Consider the following 24,629-nt stretch of genomic DNA (forward strand, 5'->3'; position numbering starts at 1 on the left):
AAACAATTTTCGATGGACACATTTATTGACAGCAGCAATGCTAAAATAATGTCAGCAAATTCTTATAGAATTAAACAGCATTAACTCAAGCTTTCTATATCTTCTATACAGTAGTTCCAGTATAAAGATTACAATAGCCATGTAATCACAATAAAGGTGCACTGACACAAGTTTAAGCAAGTTGACTATAATGTGCACCATCTGTCTGAATGATTGATTGAGACTCAGACTCATTTCACTCTTGATCCAAACAGCTAGATTCGAACCCAGGTCTCTAGACACAAGAGGCTAGTGAATTAACACTGCTGTCTGTCTGTGACGCCTTGCTCTCAAACCTTGACTTTAAAAGAAACAGTACAGCAGTCACGCGCCCAAAAACGATAGCTTGCCTTTTGCATTTTCTTTTTGAAATATTGTAGTCCTGTTTAAACCGCACAATTTTGACGTTGAACCCCGGCCCCTAAGTTCAGAGAGGTTTTGAAAGCTGGTTCCATTTCCTGCCAGACTCGCAGCAGATGCTGCCAAAGGCACGCAGGCAGACAGGTAGTGTGACAGGGCAGAGATAACTAACAAATGGGTGATTGTCTGAGTTAGGCCTGGGTCGGGCAGAGAGTTGTTTTTTTTTAAAGTATTAAATTTAGAGGTGAAAGCAGAGGAAAGAAAGAAAGAAAGAAAGAAAGAAAGAAAGAAAGAAAGAAAGAAAGAAAGAAAGAAAGAAAGAAAGAAGCAACTTATTTTTGTTTTACAGTTTGTGTGACGGAGGTGACATTTTTAACAAACATAAATATTTTTTACAGTGATAACCGGGGCTTTCATTGTGACTTCCTGCAAAAAAAAAAAACATTCATCGCTGCATTTCCCATTCTTGCTTTGTCTTTCTTTTTTGGAAACGATGAAACAAGCCTTCAACACTTCCAGCGCCAGCACAACCGATCTGCAGCAGCCCTTGCCGATGTTGTTGTTTTCCAGCCTCTATTCTCCCTGTTTCTGTGGCTCAGTCGGAACCCCTGCAGATTCAGTCCTGGATTAGTTACTGTGTCCACAATACAGCACTCCTGTTGCAGTGCCTTACTGCTGGGGTATTGGTGGGAGCAGTGGGATTCTGCAGGGTGAAAGAGGAGGGGAGGGAATAGGCATGGCTTCTATCTTTATGAGGCTTTTTCGGTTCGGAGGAGAGAAGAAGAAAGTGAAGCACTATGAGAACTTGAAACGGGACGTCGATCCTGAAACGGACTGGGACACACTGGGAGAACTGGGAGATGGAGCCTTCGGCAAGGTCTACAAGGTAGGCAGAGTGCAGCTTTAATACCCCCTGATTGACAGCGTAGCTACCCCAGACCGTCTCAGAAATGACTGCTGCATGCCTGATTCAAGAAACCTTTTTTTTGCCTGAATTATGGCAAACTTTCTCATTTATACTACAGGTCCCTTTTTATAAGTGCAGACTTTTTTAAAGAATTATTTTCTAGTGCATTTTGATAGTCCCTGTAAAGTATTTTTGTATGGAGAAAAGCAACTACATTGATCTACACCCTGTTCCTTGTACCAAACGCAAATCAATGATCAGCCAGCATAGAGCGTTGATATCTAGGAAACCACAGTCTACAAAGAGTTTAACAAGCTTCAAACTTTACTTAATTCAATTAATCTTTGTACGGTAAATGGACCTTCAATAGATTCCCTTATGAAACTTTCCCACACAGTAAAAACACAGCAAAGCTTACCACAGAGAGGTATGGTAAAGCATAATGAAGCATGGTAAAGCATAGAGAGGTCTGGTAAAGTATAGGGAAGCATTGTAAAGCATAGAGAGGTATGGTAAAGCATAGGGAAGCATTGTAAAGCACAGATAGGTCTGGTAAAGCATAGGGAAGCATTGTAAAGCACAGAGAGGTGTGGTAAAGCATAGGGAAGCATTGTAAAGCACAGAGAGGTCTGGTAAAGCATAGGGAAGCATTGTAAAGCACAGAGAGGTGTGGTAAAGCATAGGGAAGCATTGTAAAGTACAGCAAGGTAAGGTAAAGCACATTAATAGACCAAAACACTGTGATAAACTTGTATAAGGGTTGAGTGCATCATGGGGGATTGGTGATCCATTGTCATACCAAATAGAAATCATTATAAAATGAATAATTCATAAGAGATCTTGAAATCTTTATTGGATCAACCTGCTGTACACATGCAAAATGCAAGCTTTCAAGACACTGATGTCACTGCTTGCTGAAGTTGGATTTGAAGTCATGCAATATAGAAATGCTGATTGCTGCGGTGGAAATTCATTAAGCCTTCTCACTCCAGTTTTGTTTCTTTTAAAAGAGAAAAACACTTGCTACCATTGCAAAACTCAAAATAAACAACTTCAGAATACTGAATAGACCTTGGGGCGTGGTAATCAAAATACCCCCCCCCCCCCTCCCCCCCCTCCCCTTAAGGGTGATTTATTGACCTTATAGCATCACCAATCATGAATACAATGAACAGAGGGGCTCAAAATAAGAGGTTTATATTTTTAAAGGAAGGTTTCTGTATTAAGATCACTAAACACTTGAATAAAAAGGTTGTGGATGGAAATAAGGCTCCCATTGCATAGCAATTGAATCCATTCCAGTTTAATAAGACACACCTGAGTTTGTTACCTAGACACACTGTGGCTAATCAAGCTCGTAGTAAAACCTGGAATGGGGGAAGCTGCTATGCAATCGGAGTCTTGTTCCCATCCCTTTAAAGATTTGTAACTGCAGTGGGTGTTTCATTTCCCTTTCAGAAAACAACAGTGCTAACGACCTTTTGCTTTCTTTGCTAGTTTTTATTATTTTTGATGAATCTCTACATTACTTAGACTTGTGCGATCATTCAGTCAGAACCCTTGTTTAGCACGCTCGGTTACATTCTTGTCCCCTTGAATAGTAATTCTGCTTGGGTGATGTGACTGAGGTCTCAGGCAGAGCAGAGACAGTTTCGATGGCACTGTGCCTGCGCGCTCGTTAATTTCTGCCCCAGTTTCTGACTCGAGGTGCATGTTTGACTCAGACAGGCTTCCAGTGAGCAACTGAAAACCACAGACACTTCCGTTCCACCTTCAGAGCTGACTGTTAAAGGAGGTCTCTGTACACGCATACGAAAAGTAAACAGCTGAAACAAGGGCCCGCCCCCCAGAGCATAAAATACACTGAGGGAGAACCCGGCCTCTCCAGCCTGCCACAAACCCTGCAGAAACTAAATATGAACCGCTCGGCACTCGGGTAAGGAAAAACCCCAATTAAGAGCTTATTAGAAGCTTAATTGGTCCAATTAATTAATTAAGAGTACAGTTGGAAAAAAACCAGAAGGTACACTGGCCCTCCAGGACCAGGAGTGGAGACCCCTGTTTTAAAGTGATTTTCAAATTTTTAAAGCTCTTTTAGAGGGAATTTACCTCATCAAAGACATTGAAAAAACTTCTCGTCAAAACGTTTGTCAGTGAATAACTCAAGGGCCGTATTTACAATGCGTTTTCTTTATTCTTTAATGAAATCCTATTTTTTGAAAGAAGAAAAAAATGGTGTTAATATTACAAAACGAGAACCAAAATGCCTTGAGAGCGAACTTGAAATATACAGCTTGCAATATATACCTTGCAATATATAACTTGAAATATATAGCTTGCAATATATACCTTGCAATATATAACTTGAAATATATAGCTTGCAATATATACCTTACAATATATAACTTGAAATATATAACTTGCAATATATAACTTGAAATATGTAACTTAGTTGTTTGGTTCCAGTTTTGTGAAATTAACAGATATTTTGCCTTTTTCAAGAAATATCACTTTGCTGTTGATTGCACGTATAAGGTAAGCATTCACGCATGAATTAACACTTCTCCCAATCATCTGGTGGGCGAGTAAGAGGGCATGAATTCATTAGGATTTCAAAACATTTAAGTTGAACGACATCATGTATTACAAAGACACGTGGAATGAATACGGGTAATGAAATCCACATGAATTAACAGAGCTTAATTTAATGACTTCAGAAGTCAGAGGAAGTGCAGGAGATATTCAGGTGTTATTCCTGTGGGATCCATTAGGAATTTGCAACCATGAAAGTGTTACCACATGATAATTGGCACTTGGTTTTGAATTCCGATCCGTACTACTCCACAGACCCCAAAAATCAAACCTGTAACCATCTCAAAAAAAGGTATGAAGAAAATGTATATTTAGCAGACACCAACGATACTTAAAAACAACGTGTCACCTTGGTAACACAGGCTCGCTTGTCGTTTGAGGGTTCAGTGCGGTTTCTTCAATTCCAGCTGAACAGAAAAACACAACTTCCTGTCTAAATTAAAACAGCTCAGATCTGTTCGATATGCTGTCGCTGAATCACGTTGAGTTTGTGATCGGTCCTAATTCTGATCTTTTGTTTACATCGTGTAATCAGAAGAAACTACAAAATGATATTGCAAAAGTCTACTGGAAGCCATAATAGTAGTCCAGTATTTCATTCGGGTTTTTTGTAATGTCACATTTTTTGGTTTATGGCAGTGTTTCATGAAGTGTATGGAAAACTACAAAGCGATGTGCAATTCAGTATATTAATGTGACATTATTCAGCTGGTTTCATTCGACTTTATGAAGCAAAATGAGTTCATGCTAGAGAAGCTTTTGGCCAGAGCTGAAGACAAGGGCTGATCGCTGCTCCTCAGAAGACCCTAACCTGGGTGTCAGTGTACACTGATGAAGGCACTGGCCGAAACATCTGCCTACTTGACTAAGTTTCTACTTGACTAAGCGATTTGCAGTTATTGTATATTAACTACGTCATCAGAACAAGAAAAATACAATATCTCAGTGTGAGGCGTGTGAGTACAAATGGATTTTCCAGACAGTGATTTACGTGTAACAATTAAAATTTTATTTAATATTACACGAGAAAAAAAAGAAAAAAAAATAATAAAGAAGGATGTGAGGGAGGGAGTGCGGGAGTAATCAAAAACAAAGGAACGGGAGCCTCTTAGTCCTCGTTCGCGTTCTGCTTTAATCCAAAAATAAAACAAAAGGAATAAAAACAGAAAAGAACCAGTTAGTAAAGCCCCCGTTCGTGACACAGTCCACAACAACCAAGTCCTCCTCCAGCCTGTTTCTCCCCGCCTCTATTCCTTAGGACCAACCCCGAACACAGTAGCACGTTTCCTTTAGTATGCAAACCCCGCCCCGGTAGTCAGTGGATCACCAATCCCAAACTGACAGGTATCCTTAATTTCACTTGACTCCAGTGGCTGGAATTTACATACTCGTACTTCCGCCCCTCACCAAGGTGCCGCCCCTTAAAAAGATGACTTTTGTCATGGTCACAAGACCTTGGTAAGGGAAGTCCCGAGTTGGTTTGATGCCTTCTACTGTGAATTGCAGACCGAAACCCCTTTGACTCATCACATACTTTGATTTCTGTTTATTTTAATCTTTTCTAAAGACGATTTTTCCTTTTTTTTCCCTCTCTCTTTCAGGCACGCTGCAAGTCGACTGGGGTCCTCGTGGCCTCCAAGGTGATCCAGGTGAAGAGTGAGGAGGAGCTGGAGGATTACGTCACCGAGATTGACATCCTGGCGTCCTGTTGCCATGGCAACATCGTCAGGCTCTTTGATGCTCTGTTGTTTGAGAACCGGCTGTCGGTAAGGGCTGGGAGATTACTTTTTTGAGTACCAAAATACTTGTAATCAGATTACTTTTAAATTAACTTATTACAATAAGGTATTACTTTAAAACATGACATTGATGAGTAATACGATTCAGGGAAAAAGTAAGAGGTTCGTTTTTTGTTATTTCAGCATATGTGTATAAGTAACTTTTCCTTAATAATCTGGTTTGTTTTTGCTACCTTAACTGCCATTGAAACGGAGATAGAGGTCAGTAAAACTAAAGTTCAAAAAGTTTCAATCTGGTCTTCATTTCTGTTACTTCTTTGCACAACTTTTTGACGCTGTTTTGAAAAAGGGGAAAGATGAACAATTCCGTGTAAATTGGAAAGACAAATTAAAAGTGCGTTAAGTGTGTGTGTGTGTGTGTGTGTGTGTGTGTGTGTGTGTGTGTGTGTGTGTGTTTGTGAGTCTGCGTGTGCTTCCTGTCTCTCTCTCTCTCTGTGCTGTCGGAGGTACAGGATGTTGAAGGCAGGTTTGCTTGCAACCTGAATGCTTTATCAGCCTGTGAGGTAATAGCTGGAAACACTACAAATAACCCCAGTAAATCCCCTGGCATGTTTATTGCGGCTTTTGTTTTTTCCCTTATAAAAGTTTACCACAGTAAAGCAGCACAGCAATTTTGCAGTTTTGCCATGGGTTTTCCCTTGGATGTACAGTACTATGTATTTGCCATGATGTATGACAGTTTTCCATGACAGTTTTCCTTTGGGCTTACCTATGCGTTACCATGATGTCAATGAATTTGTATAAGAGTTGAATCAACTGACTCTTTCTTTCTGCTATTGTCCAAAAGTACTGTTCCGCAGTTAAGATCTGAATAAATAACAGCACAGGTGAGAGTCACAGTGCAGGCTATTATACACTGAACTGCACCATCATTAACCACAGAGAGAGAGAGAGAGAGAGAGAGAGAGAGAGAGAGAGAGAGAGAGAGAGAGAGAGAGAGAGAGAGAGAGAGAGAGAGAGAGAGAGAGACCGAGCGAGCACAAAAACTAATCGCCGTCAGTGTCTGTTCGTTTGTAAGACAAGCGTCTGTTTTTATTTGGTTTCAGGGTAGTTTTTATTAGTGTTTCTCTGTTAAAACCGAAAACTATGTCAAGAAGTAAGGTGCTTCAGATGCCAGTTAAATTTCGATTTTGCATTCCCCCTTCCTTATTATGTTGTGTTGCTTCCAGTCATTCGGAGGGTTCTGGGTTCCATTGCTCCAACGGATATGTTATCATTTTTCTCAAATTCTACCTTTACCTGGCTTTGAGCTGCAGGGATGGCAATAAGACTCCTGTTGCAGAGCAGTTTCGACCCATTCCAGGTTTTACTACAAGCTCGATTAGCCACAGTGTGTATAGGTAACAAGCTCATCTTATTAAAGTCATAGTGAAATAAGGAATCAGTCGAACTGCTCTGCAGATTTGTTTTCATCTCTGAACTGCTTTAAGCTTGTCTGGAGAATCCCAAGCGCCAGGACTGAAAAACCTTCCTAATTCCATCAATCACATCTTTTCAACTCTGCCAGCCCCGCCTACTGCAGGTGTATACAGACAGAGAGAGTGGGTGTGGCTGACATAGTGGGTGTGGCTGACAAACTGGGTGTGGCTGACAGAGTGGGTGTGGCAGACAGAGAGGGTCACATGGATTGAGGAAGACCGTTCAGTCCCAGCTAATTTCTCAAAGTAGCTTGCAGTCAGACAGAGGCAGATTTAGAGAAACATGGCTCTAATAACTCATTATAGCATTAACAGAGCCCACAGCCGCATGCAATGACTGCACACACCATAAAATAGGAGGTTGAATTGAAAGCCACTTACTCTAATACATTGCATAATGCATTGGCAATTATTGTAGAATGTAGCATCAGCACCTAACCCTGAGTGTTGATGCTTGTCTCCTTGCAGATCCTCATTGAGTTTTGTCCTGGTGGGGCTCTTGATGCTATAATGTTGGGTAAGTATTGCAATGTGTGGGCTGCTGCAGCACAGTAAATGCTCTCTCATTGTAGTCTCCATTGCCAGCACACTGTGGTGCCCCATTAGGAGACTAATGAATGGATGCCACTCACAAAGCCACAATTGAACTTATTCATCTTTTTGTATTGGCATTCCCTTCCCACTCAGAGAAAGCTCAGTTGGGATCCACTACAGCAGCTGAAATGTTTTTCTTGTTATTATTGCTCTATGATTGCCTAATATTAAAGATCTTATTTGGGATTGTCCTTATATTGTTTTCCAGGACCCCCTTGTAACCGAGGCTTCGGTCTCAATAGGTAAATCTCCTGGTTAAATAAATAATATTGTTGCATGCTTGTCTAATTAGCTTTGATTATGATCCCTATTGTTTCAGGTGCATTACAAAGTTTATTTTTTGGTATATCTGCTGTATATTTTATGAGCGGTCGATTGTAATTACATTTTTGGAATACATTTTTGAATGACATTTTCTGATTCCATTTCCGGATTCCATTTTCTGATTCCATTTTTTCCATTCTATTTGCATGACGTTTGCCGTCGTTCATTGTGGTCCTTATCGCAATTATATGCGGCTTTGACTCTGAGTTCAGGCGCTGCTCTTCGGTTCTAGATAGCTGCAGCACACATATATAAAGCAGGCTTGTGTAACCCAGTATTGCCAGAAAAACAAAAGCATGGATCCCGTATAAACACTTTGGTAGAAGCTGTGTTCCATGCTGTATAACTACAGCAGGTAGCTAGACCCAGAGCAGCTTCTGAGCTCACACAAAACACATTATTGTAGTCATTGCAGTAAGAACCCCTCAAAATGATTGTGGAGTGCAATCAGAGATGGCAGTGAAACTTCTCCTAACGGCTGATGAGTTAAGAACACTGACATCTGTGACATCAGCATCAGACCTGTACTTACCTCTCTGAACTGTATGGTTTGCAGTTCGCAACCAGCCCTCGCCTCTGCATTCAATTCCATGGATTCCTTGAACCTGATGAAGACGCAGTTGGTGTCAAAAAGCGTTGTTTTCTTTTTTTGCAGCAATGTCTTAATGATAAAGATATTAACTTTTTGTTTGAAATGAAACATGGAGTGAATCACGTTCTTGGAGTATGAAGTGACCATATAAAAAAGAAGTGTGCTACCAAACCTGTCTCTGCAGCTGTTGGACAAGTAAAAGTTTGAAAATTATAAAAAACGTTTTATAGCAGAGACACCTGTTACTGCATTTCATTTCCTTATGGAAGCACCTCAGTTGAAGGAACTTGTATAACATTAGCTGTGCACAAAAGGCATTTGAATCCGATTGGAGTGAGATGCCAGTTGATTACAAGGTGTTCTACCACAGTACTCTTACCAGAGTGTGTCTGTGTATGTGTGTGTCTGTGTACTGTGTTGTGTGCGTGTATGTCTATGTTCATGTGTCTGTGTGCGTGTATGTCTGTGTGTGTGTGTGTGTGTGTTCGTGTGTGTGTTCGTGTCTGTGTGTATCTGTGTGTTTGTGTGTGTGTCTGTGTCTGTGTGTGCGGGGGTTTGCCTGCTTGTATTTCTGTGTGCGCGTGTGTGTTTGTGTCTGCGTGTGTTTGTGTCTGTGCGTGTGTGTGTTTGCGCGTGTGTGTGTTTGTGTCTGTGTGTATCTGTGTGTTTGTGTCTGTGTGTGTTTGTGTCTGCGTGTGTTTGTGTCTGTGCGTGTGTGTGTGTGTGTGTGTGTGTGTGTGTGTGTGTGTGTGTTTGTGTGTGTGTGTGTGTGTGTGTGTGTGTGTGTGTGTGTGTGTGTTTGTGTCTGTGTGTATCTGTGTGTTTGTGTCTGTGTGTGTGTGTGTTCGTGTCTGTGTGTGTGTGTGTGTTCGTGTCTGTGTGTATCTGTGTGTTTGTGTCTGTGTGTGTGTGTGTTCGTGTCTGTGTGTATCTGTGTGTTCGTGTCTGTGTGTATCTGTGTGTTTGTGTCTGTGCGTGTGTGTGTTTGCGCGTGTGTGTGTTCGTGTCTGTGTGTATCTGTGTGTTTGTGTGTGTGCCCTTCTCACAGAGCTGGAGAGGGGTCTGTCGGAGCCTCAGATTCAAGTGGTCTGTAAACAAACGCTGCAGGCCCTAGAATATCTCCATGGCAACAAGATCATCCACAGAGACCTGAAGACAGGGAACATCCTGCTCACAATGGAGGGAGACGTGAAGCTGGGTGAGTAAACCAGCAAACCAGCCCACAGTAAACTTATAAGAGGGGTAGCTTTGTAGTTATTCTTTGCATTTGTCATGGTTTGCCATGTTTTTTGTATATGCTTTACCATACCTCTCTGTGCTTTACAATGCTTCCCTATGCTTTACCAGACCTCTCTATGCTTTACAATGCTTCCCTATTCTTTACCAGACCTCTCTGTGCTTTACAATGCTTCCCTATGCTTTACCAGACCTCTCTGTGCTTTACAATGCTTCCCTATGCTTTACCAGACCTCTCTGTGCTTTACAATGCTTCCCTATGCTTTACCAGACCTCTCGGTGCTTTACAATGCTTCCCTATGCTTTACCATACCTCTCTGTGCTTTACAATGCTTCCCTATGCTTTACCAGACCTCTCGGTGCTTTACAATGCTTTCGTTGTGCTTTATTACACTTTTCTGAGCTTTAACTATGGGAAGCTTGCAGAGATTAGTCTTCCTGCCCAGTCAATCCTGAAATTTCAACCCCATTTTATTAAGTTTAGGGTCCATCTGTAATTTTGCTGTCTGAGTTTCACATAAAAAAATAAAAACATTACATTTTGAAACCGGTGACTGGGTGAAGCTATACAGTAAAATATAGCACTTATCCAACTGACTGTCAACACTGTTTGATTATTGTTCCTTTCCCAGCTGATTTTGGCGTGTCTGCTAAAAACACCAGCACTCTGCAGAAAAGAGCAACCTTCATCGGCACCCCCTACTGGTGAGTCTGCAGTACTGTCCCTAATGTTTGCACAGAGAACCCATCCTGTTGTAACTGGTGTGCGTGCATCTGTGTGGAGTGTGTATTTGAAATCCTGAACAGCGTTGGGGTAAATTCCTGTTTTTTAATTCAAATTCAATTTCCCAATCCTTTAAAAATCAACTGCCAATTCCAGTAGTTCCCATTCCCTTTTGATCAATTCCAGCACATCATTGATCAAAATTGCAATCACCGATTGTTTGTCAAATAAACTGGCTTCAAATGAAAGCAGTTGAATAATCCCGACAATTATTATGTATCTAAAATATCAATTCCAATTCCTTTGAAGGGATTGGAAATGGAATTAATCCAAACCCTGCTCCTGAATATCCCAGATCCACAAGGATGAAAAAAAGAGCCTTCATTTGAAACTGAACTACAAGCAATTGCTTTGCTTGCCTAATTGTTCAGTGTCCAAAAATCTTATTAAATATTCAACTCTAGCTTTCCAGGGAGCACTGTAGTCAATAAACGCTTAAAAACAAAAAGGTCAATGTCCTTGAGTGACCCAGTCAAATAAAGGACTTCAATCCAATTGAGAATATGTGGAAAGAGTTGAAAATTGCTGTTCACCAAAGGTCCCCAACCAACTGGACAGAGCTGGAGCAATTTTGCGAAGAAGAATGGGCAAAAATTGTAGTGTCCAGATACTTCATCATGAAGTATTTCTAGTGATTGTTATCCTGTTGGATCTTGCTTCTCCTGAGATAGAGCTGTGCGCTATTTTTTAATTCTCTTTCTCTCTCTCTCTCTCTCTCTCTCTCTCTCTCTCTCTCTCTCTCTCGCTCTCTCCACACACGCACACACACACTCTCACACACGTACACACACACTCGCTCTCACGTTGTATCCATGTTCAGGATGGCTCCGGAGGTGATTCAGTGCGAGACCTCGAAGGACGCCCCGTACTCCTGCAAGGCGGATATCTGGTCTCTGGGGATCACGCTGATCGAGGCTGCGGAGATGGAACCCCCCTATCACGAGCTGAACCCCATGAGAGTACTGCTGAAGATCACCAAGTCTGAGCCCCCCTCCCTCTCCCAGCCCCGCCTCTGGTAAGAGAGCTACAGGACCTTTCAAATGCTTTTCAGTGACGTTAAAATGGTTCCATTGAGCTTTCTGGATTCTCAGAACTCTTCAATCAGATCCATACCCAGCTAAACAACAGGTAGTCACCATCTTTGTTCTCACTCGCTTGTGCCCTCGCTCTAGCCTAAACTAATCAATCCCCGAGTTGATCACTCAGGCATGGCAAGTCAGATACCACTGAATGAACATTGTGTCAAATGTAGTTAACATTAACATTAGCTTTGGAAGAAAGTTGGCATCTATTCAAAAACCTCTAGTTTGGGTGCACATTACATGTCACGCTGTGTACACATTGGTGTACGATGACATTGCTCTGCTTTAATCTGGGTGTTTTAATTAGATGTAATAGCCCTTTGAACAGTTTCCCACAGTAAAAGCACAGCAAAGTTTAATAAAGCACAGTGAAAGCATGGTAAAGCACAGGTAAGCATTGCAAAATCTAATAAAGCACAGTGAAAGCATGGCAAAGAACAACAAGGTCTGGTAAAGCATATTAATAAACATGGCAAGCGAAGGTAAACTATGGGAAATGCAAAGTATAACCATGGGAAAAGCATGGGAGTAAAACTTTTGTATATGCTTTACCATACCTCTCTGTGCTTTACAATGCTTCACTATGCTTTGCCATACCTCTCTGTGCTTTACAATGCTTCACTATGCTTTACCATACCTCTCTGTGCTTTACAATGCTTCCCTATGCTTTACCATACCTCTCTGTGCTTTACAATACCTCTATGTGCTTTACAATGCTTCCCTATGCTTTACCATACCTCTCTATGTTTTACAATGCTTGCCTATGCTTTGCCACGCTTTCATTGTGCTTCATTACGCTTTGCTATGCTTGTGCTATTGGAGACTTGTAGGGATTTGGCATCCTACTCAATGAATAATTTCTGGAGGTGACTGTTTGCCACATGGCTTTGTTGCTATTAATTCTTATGAAAGCGACGCTAATGGAAAGCGCTCCTCTTGGCAACGGCAGGTCTTCTGATTTCAAGGACTTCCTGCGCCGTGCTCTGGAGAAGAACGTGGAGGCCCGGGGGACGGCTGGCCAGCTGCTGCAGCACAGCTTCATGTCGGGGGTCTGCGGAAACGGACCCCTCAAGGAGCTCATCGCAGAGGCCAAGGCCGAGGTCATGGAGGAGGTGGAGGATGGGAGCAAGGCCGAGGCCGGCCAACAGCCCTCAGGGTCCGAGGCCACGCCGGTCGGTACCAGCAGCGTTTTAGAGTTCTGTCTGCTATCTTTGCTGTGATTCGCACATAGATTAAAAAAGTCAAACTTATGCAATGTTACTTAGACTGTTGAAGCAACTAATAGAAACATTTCTCTGCTTCGCTTGATCGATTTGACCAACCTGTGTTAGCTTTTACAGCATCAGGGAGTCCTCCTGGATTATTAGTTTTAGGAGCTTATTTTTCGAGATCACAATCGCATGTTTTGTTTTCTGACACCTGCTGCTTCGAGTAGCATACAGTGCTGTGCAAAAGCATTCATTTAAGATAAACAGCAGAAATAGCTCAAATTAATGGTGCATAAGGAAGGCATGTTTATTTGTTCATTTGTTGTCTCATTAAAATGATGCCTTTGCATTAAATTATATTCTCAAGAGGGAGTTGATCCAATACAAACTCTATCTTGTCTCTCCGGCACAGGCTTCTCAGAATTACACACCACTTCTTTACGGAACCAGCGAAGGCGAGACACCGTCGAAATTACGGCTTGTTTCCTTGGAAAGAGAGGGAGGAGCTACCAAGCCCTGTCAGGGAGCTGTCACTCCTGAAACTGGAGGGACGGAAGGGGCAGGGGGTGAGGAATCAGCAACGCAAGCCCCCGCTGAGCCTAAGGGACTCACAGACTCAGATGAGAATGTTCCCAAAGATAGTGTCAGCAAACCAGAAACCAGCTCCACTGATCAGACCCAAACTCTAGGGGGAGAAGGAGAACTAAGCTCAGCTGGCCCGTCCCAAAGGGGACAGGAAAGGTCTGCAGGAAACCTAAAACGGGCCAGACGTCTGTCCGACCCCATTGCCTCACTGCCTCCCTCTTCCTGCAGCCAAAGGCGTTGCAAATCCTACTACTGGGATGAAGACAGTATCCAGGATCAAGAATCTGTTATTAGGATGTTAAAGGGGGTCGACTCACCCAATGTGCTCAATCTCTCCCGACCGTCAAGCTCGGAACACCTCATATCCAGTGACCAGGCTGGGAGCATAGTGTCTGCTTGTACCTACAGAGGGCTACTGCCTGAAACTGAAGGCAGTAGTTCCTTCACAGGAGAAGTCACCACGGAACTGCAAAGTCAAGCAGTGTCTGCAGAGGAGTCTGGGATAAGTGGCGTGGAGAATGGGGTACAGTGGGGTTCGGATGGACCTCCTCAGGGAGGTACAGTCATCACTGACTGCGAAACTGAGAAGGACAACGTGGTTGTGCTGCTGGGCTCGGACTGTGATATTGGGGAGGGTATGGAGAGTGTACAGAGACTTGTAGGAGGGGATGAGACAGCAGGGGTTCCTGTTGCTGAGCTTTGCAAACCAGATCAACATGATTTAGAAGATCTACAAGAAGCAAATCAGCCGTTGGAGTTCTGTTCTGGAGATATCAAAGACTTCAAAACACTAAGGGAGAAAGCAGAGGGTCATTCCACAGCTGAGGTGGACAGCGTGAGGGAAAACAGCGCAGAAGGGGACATAAAGAAATATGAGATTGCCACCTTAGAGAACCATGACGGTTTAACTCCAGCCCAACACCCGCTGCCTGTGGTTCAAACTGACCCCATCGGTCCCGCTTCCAAAGAGCACCTGGATCTGCCCGGTAGCAGGTCAGCCAAACACCCTCCTGACTTCACTGAGCTGTCGTACTTAGACTTGGCAGGGGCTCCCTGTGTATTACGGGCATCTGGGCACACTTGTCCTGTAGTGGACACGCTGGACTTGGCTGTGAAAGGTGTGCTGGTTGAACTTAAAGCAGCCCCCTTGGAGAAGCCAAAGCGTGTTTTAGACTTGGGCAGGTTGAGCAAGGAAGAGGTCAGTGATGTTGTCTCCCCAGCTAGCATAGAGGAGACTCCGGGACTGTTAGGAGTAGAGGAATTCACAAAGGCACAGGTTGAGACTGAACCTGACAGGTGTATAGATAAGGAAATCTTGGTTCAGGGGGTCACACAAACTGATGACACTGAAAAAACAGAAGTGGAGAAGACATCTTCACAAGGGGAGGCCAAAGACTCCCTGACCGGAGAAGGGAAAGCTGCGCTTGAGGAAAACCTGGAGAGGGATTTGACACCGCAGCTAGATCTGAATTTCCGGGATTCTGGGATCAGGATTAAGGAAGATCCAGGAGGAATAGGACCAGCCGAGGACTTCCAACAAGATTCCTTAAAGCCACCTGGGATCCAACCTGGGAATGACACAGAAGACTGTCCTACAAGTGGGAATTCAAACAGGATGAACCAGGAGCCACCAATCTCCCTCGCTCCCGACGAAACTGATTCTGCCAAACCGAAGAAATCTATGAAAAGAGTGAACTTCATCTGCCAGGAAGAGGACCACAGTCAGGCAACAGTCAGGCTAAGAGACTATGAGGAGGAGTCGCAACTGGGCAGAGCCGCAGCCAATGGCACAGCAGGAGCGGATGGGAATCTTGCCCCGCCCGGGGAGCAAGAAGACCCCCCAGAGAGGAACTGTGTCAACGAAAACACAGAGGATCAGGAGTCCCCTGCCACTGGCAATGGGGCTGGTCTTTATTTCCAGGTTAGGAATATTACAGAAGCAGCACTTTGCTTGGCAGTAGTTTTTCTAATTGATTTGGAATTCCCAATTTAGTTCAGAAGTTCAGATTCCAAAACAGTAGTCTGCAGTAAGGAAATGTAACCCTATGAAAATTCTAAGACATCAATATTATTCCAAAACCGAATTAATTATACAGGTTGTATTTATTGTTTAACTACATCGTATATTTGCTTTATTTTCCAGAGGATGATTGACCTGGTAAACGAGGGGGTAAGTTTATTCTGCTATAACAAATACAATCTCTGAATTACTTTTATTAGTTTACTAACGGTAGAGAACTCTGTGCGAATTGTTAGTTGACATATGTAGAAAATATGTGCTGATCATGAATAGGTTCAAATAGGAAGTGATCGTTTCGCTAAATTGGCATTTTTCTTCTACAAAAAAGAAATTCTGCATGCTATGCAAGCCGATAATCTTGTGCAAAATCGTACGATACAAGAAGCACAAGAGAAAATCAGCTTGTATCTTACACAGCACGCTATATTTAATTTTTTACATTTATACATTATCTTTTTTACATATTTATATATTATAGTATGCATTTGCTATTTACACATTATATTTGATATTTTTATTATATTTTAGACTAGATGTTTTATATTTGACAATTATGCATTGTATTTTAGATTTGATAATTTGACATTTTATATTGTATATTTATGTATTACATTTTGCCGCAGGAGACTACTATAAACAGGAAGACGGTTAAGAAGACCCGAAAGTTCATTGTGGATGGAAAGGAAGTGAGCGTGACGACGTCCAAGATTGTGAGCGACAACGACAAGAAGGACGAGCAGCTGCGATCGGTCAGGTACACGAAGCAGAGCCACTGCCATCGAGATACCACAATCAATCAACATCGATTAGCGATCGGTCAGATAGACGAGAGCGGAGCCACATCGTAGAGATACAACAATCAATCAACATTGATTAGCGGTCGGTCAGATAGACGAGAGCGGAGCCACATCGTAGAGATACAACAATCAATCAACAATCAATTAGTGATCCATGGCTTTTATTTTGTGAGCCAAAACATTCAATAATCAATCAGTGGCCCTGGTGCCCTATTGGAGCCTCACCTAGCCAGCTACCCAGTAACATGTGCTTCCCCTGAGCACTGCTAGACTATGCTCCTCTGCTTGTATGTATCAGTGTGTTTTGTGATGAGAAGAATCTAATGAACTATCTTGCTTTTTATTAACCCTTAGTCCCTCTAGTCGTTTTTTCTCCGGAAAAAGTCAAAAAAAAACTTTCAATGGCTGAGTGAGACCGACAGGAGCTGAATGAAGCCGAAAAAAAGGGTGTATGTCATAGCCCCATGCATCATATAGATAACATGGACTTACACAAATGAGGTAGCTGCTTCTGCATCCAGCACTTAAAGAATAGCACAAACATTTGCAGAGCTTTTTGAGATGTTACAGTAATAAAATAATGACTTGGATCATATTATTGAGGAGTTTAGTGATAAAACGAGTGATCAGGAGAGGATTTATCAGTGCGCACGTCTGTAGCCATTGCTGGTAGCTGAATCTCTCAACATAACAAACAGGAGGGTTAAAGGAGACAGAAAGGCAGAGCAAATCTTGATAATTACCAGCCCTCCTTCTCTGCCCCTAGACGTCAGGAGCTGCACGCACTCAGACTGCTGCAGAAGGTGGAGCAGCGTGAGCAGACCCAGCTGGAGCAGAGGCTGCAGCAGCAGAGAGAGCAGATGTTCAGGCACATCGAGCAGGAGATGACGGTAAGACAGCCCCAGAGCCCCGCCCCCTGTCCCAGGACCCTCTCCCTCCAGCCCCCACAGCCCCGCCCCCAGCTCCGGGATCCACCCCCTACACATAGTGACATCACATAGCAGATGTTCATCACATCGAGCAGGAGATAACGGTAAGACAGCCCCATAGCCCCGCCCCCTGCGCCAGGACCCTCCCCTGCGACACAAGGGAGAGCAATCGCTTCAAAATTCCAAGAACAAAAATTAAAAAAGAAAGAGTCAAGTAGACAAACATTTTGTCTGGCGCGCCTTCACACTATAAGAAACTAAGTGGATCAGACGAAGTAGGTCAAGCAGACCCACGTTTCGACTACAGCCTCCTTCACACTATAAGAAAATAAAATCAACATTGTGCTACACTGAAGAAGGCCCTATTCACAACTTTTGTCGACTCTGTTTAGTTTCTTGTAGTTTATACCTCTGAATGTTTCTCAACCTTGGTCACGTCGCACACCCGTCTCCCTGTAGTCGCAAGTAGAAACCAGCCTTGCGGGAGGTTGTTGGAAGTGTCACTGTGTGTCTGTGTGTGTGGTTATGGGCAGGGTAAGAAGCAGTACTACGACCAGGAGATTGAGAAGGTGGAGCGACAGTACCGTCAGTCCAGCGAGCGGATGGAGCAGGATCACACCGTGAAGCTGCGGGACGAGGCGCGGCGGCTCAAAGCTCTGCAGGAGAAGGAGTACGCCCGGCGCAGCCAGTTGCTCAGGACAGACTCCAGAGAGGTAGGGATGTCATTACCATTGCTCTCATGTGTGAGTCGATCAGGGGTCTCCAGTCCCGGTCCTGGAGGTCCATTCCACTCCAGGTTTAACAGGTACAATGATACAATTAACTACTTCAGTGTCAGAATGGAGGTTTAATTGGTTCAAATCATTTAGAACCGGGTTGGAAAAAAAGATCAAGGGGTTATGGCTTCATCTCAGCGATCCCTAAGGTAATGCTGTCATCACCATTACTCCCGTCTTGACCACAAATTGAAGTGATCTTAATGGCATCATCTAAGTGATCTGGATAGGGGTGGCTCCATCATTGCCATTGCTCTCAAATGAGTGATCCATTGAGGTGGTGGCTTCATCTAAGTCAGGGCTGAGTCTGTAGTTTCTGATTGTATCTTCTCCGCTGTAGTCAGTGTTGAGGCTGTATTGTCTCATTGTATCTTCTCTGCTGTAGTCAGTGTTGAGGCTGTAGTGTCTGATTGTATCTTCTCCACTCTGCTCTCTCCAGGAGCACAAGTTTTTGCAGAAGCAGCAGCAGGATCTGAACGACGCTCTGCAGAAAGCAGTTCAGGAGCACAAGAAGAAGGTGGCAGCTGTGGAGTGGGAGTCTCTCACTAAGATCCAGCAGCTCAAGAGGGGTACGAGCGGCTTCCTAGAATATATATATATATATATACACACACACACACACACAGACCCACGGACATAATACATATTTGCATAGGCTTTTAGAGATTGTCATTCTGTTTTACCCTCTCTCTCACGCTCTCGCTCTCTCTCTTCCCCCCCTGCAGCCCGTGAGTCTGTGATCTGGGAACTAGAACAACGCCACCTTCAGGAGAAATACCACCTGTTCAAGCAGCAGGTGAAAGAGCAGTTATCTCTGCAGAGACAGCAGCTGCTGAAGAGGCACGGAAAGGTGAGACTCCCTCTCACTGCCCCCTCTCTCTCCCTCCCTCATTCTCACTGCAACCCTAACCCTAACCCTTCTCTCCAACCCCCTTTAAGATCATCACCACCCCGGCTCACTCTCTAAAACTCCATCCTTTCTTTCCCTTCCTCTATGTATTACCCCCTTCCACCCTCCCTTCTTCTTCTTACCCCCTCTCATCCTATACCCTCCTTTCCCCCTCTTTCTCAACTCTTTTTCTATCCACTATCTCCCCCTCTTCTAGCTCCCACTCTCCCCTATACATCCCACATCCCCTCCTCCCCTCGTCCTCTCTGTCTATCCCACTCATCCTCTCTTACCCCCTGTTCTGTTTCTCACCCTCCTCTATTACCCTCCCCCCTTCTCCTCCTCTCTATGCCCTCTCCTTCCCCCTGCTATCTCACCCCCTCTCTCCTTTCTCCCACATCCTCTCACACCCTCTCCTCTCCCCCTTTCTCCCCTACTCCTCTCTCACTCTGTCTCTCTCAGGAGAGAGAGCGAGCCAGTCGTTTCCACCAATCCCTGCTGGAGGACCTGCGTTCCCTTCAAGCCCAGGAGCGTGCTCGGCTGCCCAGGAACCAGCGTTGCGATGCCAAGGCACGGCTGGCGCTGTTCAAACAGAGCCTAAAAATCCAGGGTGTAAGCAGCGTCGCCGAGCAGAGACAGCGCCTTACGCAGGTCAGTGCTGGTATTGCATGCTCTCACAAGACCTGCACAGGGCAGAGTGGAGAGCCACAAAGTGTTATTCTTTCTACAGTCAGTTAGTAGCTTCTGAAAGAAGAAAAAAATGCACATTAAATGGCACGCTGTCCCGGAGTGACTCGCCTGGTAAAAGCACAGCTGTGTGGTGTGCAAATCCAGAAGGGACTGCTTCTCCTCATCGTGCTACAGCAGACCCGGCCAGCCAGGCTCCCGGAGAGCTCAGAGCGGACGCCTGTAGGGCTGACCTTTGTCCTCCAGGGGGTGCAGCTCACTGGCATCCACTCTTGAGTTCCTGGGTGTGGAAGAGGTAGCTGGCTCGGTTATGGGATCGGAGGACGCCCGCTGAGCCTTCAGTTCAACTGAGCTGTCTGGGGAAGTACAGCGATGAGGGGCAAAAATATAACTGGACATATACATATATATATATATATATATATATATATATATATATATATATATATACCAATATTGTCGTTTATGCTTAGAAAAGGGCCGTGCTACTAGCCTTTCCAGCAACAGCTACAGGATTCTGAAGAGTGGCCAGTGGAGTTAATGCAGTCGAGCAACACAAAGTTCTAACCTTCTCCACGTTCTGCAGTTCCAGGCAGAGGAGGAATCTCGTCAGAAAGCAGAACGATTGAGGCAGCAGCAAAGCCACGAGCAGCGACTCAGAGAACTGCAGGAGCAGTGTGACAGCAACAGCGCAGAGCTGCAGCAGCTTCAGGTAACAACTCCGGGGCAGAGAGGCAGCAGCATTGTCGGAGAGAGGGGCAGGGAGCAGTGTTGAGGGTGATTATGGACAGCCGCTCTATTAAAAGGTATATTGTTTTCCCTGGTGTGCAGAACGAGAAGCTGCACCTGCTGGTGGAGAGAGAGAAGAGGAAGATTCGAGCTCTGGAGGAAGAGCACACTATGGAGCTGAGCGAGTGGAGAGAGAGACTGGCCTGTCGCAAGGAGGTACAATATATTCACAGCATAGAGACCAGAGACACAGACACTAACACACAGAATAGACAAGCACTCACGTACACAGACACACACACATAGAAATGCTAAAACACACACACACACAAACGCCCACAAAAACAGTGACATAAACACACATTCATTTAGTTGAGTATTTTTATTTTGTACAGATCTTTTGGTTAAATATTCACTGATTACATGGGAAATAATGGCATAGCTGATTAATAGGTCATTTTCTTTTGTCAACTTGTGTCCGCACTACAAAAAAAACAAATCTGTGTTAATCGTGGAGGATGAGGAAGATATGTAGAGCGCGGGGGGATGGAGGGGTTTGTCAGTGACTGCACATTGATCGCACAGTCCCAGCCCTGCCTGTGCTTGTCAGTGAGTGTGCACATTGATCGCACAGTCCCAGCCCTGTCTGTGCTTGTCAGTGACTGCACATCGATCATACAGTCCCAGCCCTGTCTGTGCTTGTCAGTGACTGCACATCGATCACACAGTCCCAGCCCTGCCTGTGCTTGTCAGTGAGTGTGCACATTGATCAAACAGTCCCAGCTCTGTCTGTGCTTGTCAGTGAGTGTGCACATTGATCGCACAGTCCCAGCCCTGCCTGTGCTTGTCAGTGAGTGTGCACATTGATCGCACAGTCCCAGCCCTGCCTGTGCTTGTCAGTGAGTGTGCACATTGATCGCACAGTCCCAGCCCTGCCTGTGCTTGTCAGTGAGTGTGCACATTGATCGCAGTCCCAGCCCTGTCTGTGCTTGTCAGTGACTGCACATCGATCACACAGTCCCAGCCCTGCCTGTCCTTGTCAGTGAGTGTGCACATCGATCACACAGTCCCAGCCCTGTCTGTGCTTGTCAGTGACTGCACATCGATCACACAGTCCCAGCCCTGCCTGTGCTTGTCAGTGAGTGTGCACATCGATCACACAGTCCCAGCTCTGCCTGTGCTTCTAGGTGTTGGAGGAGGATCTGGCTCGAAGACGCAAGACTAAGAACCGGGTCCCTAGGAGGGGCAGCGAACCGGAGACCCGTGCTGGGAACAGGCTTTCCCGATTCCTGCCCAGCCTCAGCTTCTCTGGCTAGCCTCCCGATAAATGGAAATCTGGAATTCCCAACACTGCTTCTTTGCAGGAATTCCCAGGTGGAGCTGTGGGAAATCTAGGAGGGAATGGATTCTGAATACCCCTTCAAGCCTTCCTGTTCGCCGTTATTGTGTGTGTGTGTGTGTGTGTGTGTGTGTGTGTGTGTGTGTGTGTGTGTGTGTGTGTGTGTGTGTGTGTGTGTGTGGATAACCGGTATATACAAGTATGAAATGTACATACATTTGAAAATAATTTAAACCTTTTGTGTACATCCCAAAAAACCTTGTAATTTATATGTACCAGTTAGTAACTTCAAATGTTGTTTAAAATGTAATCAATCTATGTGGTTCTGGGTTCTGTTGCTCCAAATTTGAGTTTTATTGACGTATTTCTGCCTCTGCCTGGCTTTGAACTGCTTAGAGCTTGTCTGGAGAGCCCTCATTCCATTCATGTGACAATATTACCTTTCAACTCTGTTCGGGTTATGGAAATACTGCCATGCTGAAAACTGTGTATTAACTCAAACTTGCAGAGGATCAATTGTGGGCTGAGTTGAGCGGGGGACAGAGGGGGGGTGATGCTGGGACGCCAGAATCACTGTCAAGCCCTCGAGGTGTCGTGGGCTAGTCAACAAAACACAGAGGATGGAAGGTGCCCACTTGAAGACTCCAGAGATGTACCCAACTTAGCTCAATCCAAACGGTTGTCATGCTGATGCACTGGGGAGACCACACTGGGTTGATCCCCGGAGCCAGAATCGCAGCCATTGTGTGTGCTGATGCGCTGGGGAGGCAAAACGAGCTGATCCCTGGAGCCAACATTACACTTCAGCAATCAACACCAGACAGAAGGATATCTACATCATCAGATGGAAAACAACGCAAATGGATGGAGATGCAAATGGATCACTTTAGTTTACTGTAAAGCTACGTCTTAGTTGGTGCTTATCTTGGAGATCCGAGTTCAAATCAGCATAAAGTTCAACATCTACTCTCATGTAATGGAAATCTTTACAACAGGGAACAAAATGAGCGACTTGAATTCTTTATGTGTGACACGTGTGCAGTCAGCGGTCCAGTAAGATCCTGTGCAGCAGGTATAAGGAGCCCACATAGAGTCTGCTGCATAGAACCTGAGAGAGAGGCACAAGTGGATTCCTAATACTTGTTGTAGAGGACATTTATTTTATGCAAGAGTCGTGTTTAAGTGTTGTGCCCGCAGTGAATATATACTCTGGAAAATTAAGAAAAAAACTACATTTACAGATTTCCAACAACATTCCTTCTTTCTAGCGTGCTTGCTCCACCCACCTCTGTCTGCAAGTGTGGTCAGCAAGCACCCTAACAGAAAATTGATTTTTTTTTGTGTGTGTATTTTGCTGTAGATTGTAGAATTCTACTGCTTATTTTGATGCCGGTACTGGGGCTTATTTAATCTGCTTTCCATCCAACTCAGACGCATTCCATCTACTCACACAGTCCACTAGCGCAGCGATTCTCAAAAGCGCCTTCATTCAGCACAGTTCAGCTGCTTGCATTCTGTTTCCTCATATGTTTCTGTTAGCTGCGATTGGCCATTATTAACGTCAGTATAATCACTGCATCTTGATTGGCCGAGCTTTCATTCTGATCGGATTTCATTTTGGCACGAGTCACAAACCTCCACCCGTTTCGCTTGGTGTCAGCGCTCATTCGTTGATCGACGAGAGAAGACCTTCGCAGTGCAACGTGAAAACTGCGGTATGGAGTCATTATCATTGTTATGAAGTAATAATTATTTTCTTTAGTATGGTGGAGAAACTGTCTGAAATATTCGACGTGAACATCGCTGCACATGAATTTGAAGGCAAAAATGCACAGCAGTGTTCGCCATGAATTATACAGTTGATATATATTAGAAATATTTATCAGAGATTTACCACATTGCCAGAATTTGCGTGGAATTTCTTAAAATGGCAAGTGATGTGTGGGACAAGTAGGGATTTACAATAACATCAAAAAACAGGATCAAAGTGCAGCTTCAGATTTTGGCCCAACTTCCAAGGTACAGGTTATTTTTTACTTATCTCTAATCGGTGCCTTCTCTAACAGGACTGAATTATATTAGTGTTCTTTGAGACCTTTCCTACATTGTGAATACATTAATGAAAATGAAACTACCAAGCTGACCGAATGGTCGATCCCTGGTAAGTGTTCCTGGCATACACAGGAATAGATCATTCAAATAAGCTCATTTAGACAACACCACAGTGACTGGTCTCCCATTAAACCAGTCTTTGTCACCTTTGTCACTGAGCAGGTCAGCTGTTCTATTACCAGTTTATAAGGAACAGATGACTCAAATGAACTGCACCTGTTCTCAAACCACTGCTTCACAAACACAATACTAGTAGTAAAGGCATTGGCGTGAGTTCCATTGTAACCTTGTAGCACACCACAGTAATATCATTATCCCTTCAACACAGACAGGCACACAACGCTCTGGAGAGATGCCTAATGGGCTTGTCCACATTTTTAAATCTTTAATTAGCTCTGGACTGTAGCCTATCTTCCACTTCCCTTTATTACACTCCTTCAATTATGAGGCATATCCATTTAGCCTTTCTCTTCATTTAAGAGATTAAGACCAATATTATAGATATATATATATATATATATATATATATATATATATATATATATGATTTGGACCTGTTAAATGGACAATGTTAAATGTCAATGGTACTTAACAGAATTGGAACTCTCATCTTGGTACAAGTCCATGCTAGAAGGCAATGTCAGAGTCTGTATCACGTCAGAAACAAGGTGCAGTCTTAATATTATAAAATAGTATATAGCTATACCGCTCATAACCACGATATGGCGAGAAGGATAGAGGAGAGATGAGGCTGGAGAGGATGAGAGAGGAGCAGAGCTCTATCTCTCTAACGAGAGAGAGGGAGAGGGGGGAGAGGGGGGGGGGGGGGGG

At 44.1% G+C, this 24,629-nt stretch overlaps 1 protein-coding gene across 1 annotated transcript; it reads left to right on the top strand.

Annotated features, from left to right (window-relative positions):
- Nucleotides 1-676: 676 nt before the first annotated feature.
- On the top strand, nucleotides 677-21,837 carry LOC121302085 (serine/threonine-protein kinase 10-like). The gene is made up of 18 exons (XM_041231906.1): nucleotides 677-1,285; nucleotides 5,500-5,664; nucleotides 7,584-7,632; nucleotides 9,674-9,823; nucleotides 10,494-10,566; nucleotides 11,466-11,660; nucleotides 12,677-12,899; nucleotides 13,348-15,441; nucleotides 15,664-15,690; nucleotides 16,164-16,294; nucleotides 17,104-17,227; nucleotides 17,800-17,979; nucleotides 18,482-18,611; nucleotides 18,768-18,892; nucleotides 19,394-19,582; nucleotides 20,205-20,330; nucleotides 20,450-20,563; nucleotides 21,535-21,837. Exons 1-18 carry the CDS (start codon nucleotides 1,136-1,138, stop codon nucleotides 21,661-21,663), a joined length of 4,374 nt encoding a protein of 1,457 aa, XP_041087840.1. The 5' UTR covers nucleotides 677-1,135; the 3' UTR covers nucleotides 21,664-21,837.
- The last annotated feature ends 2,792 nt before the right edge of the window (nucleotides 21,838-24,629 follow it).

This window comes from Polyodon spathula, chromosome 29 (genome assembly GCF_017654505.1).
Source record: "Polyodon spathula isolate WHYD16114869_AA chromosome 29, ASM1765450v1, whole genome shotgun sequence".
NCBI lineage: Eukaryota > Metazoa > Chordata > Actinopteri > Acipenseriformes > Polyodontidae > Polyodon > Polyodon spathula.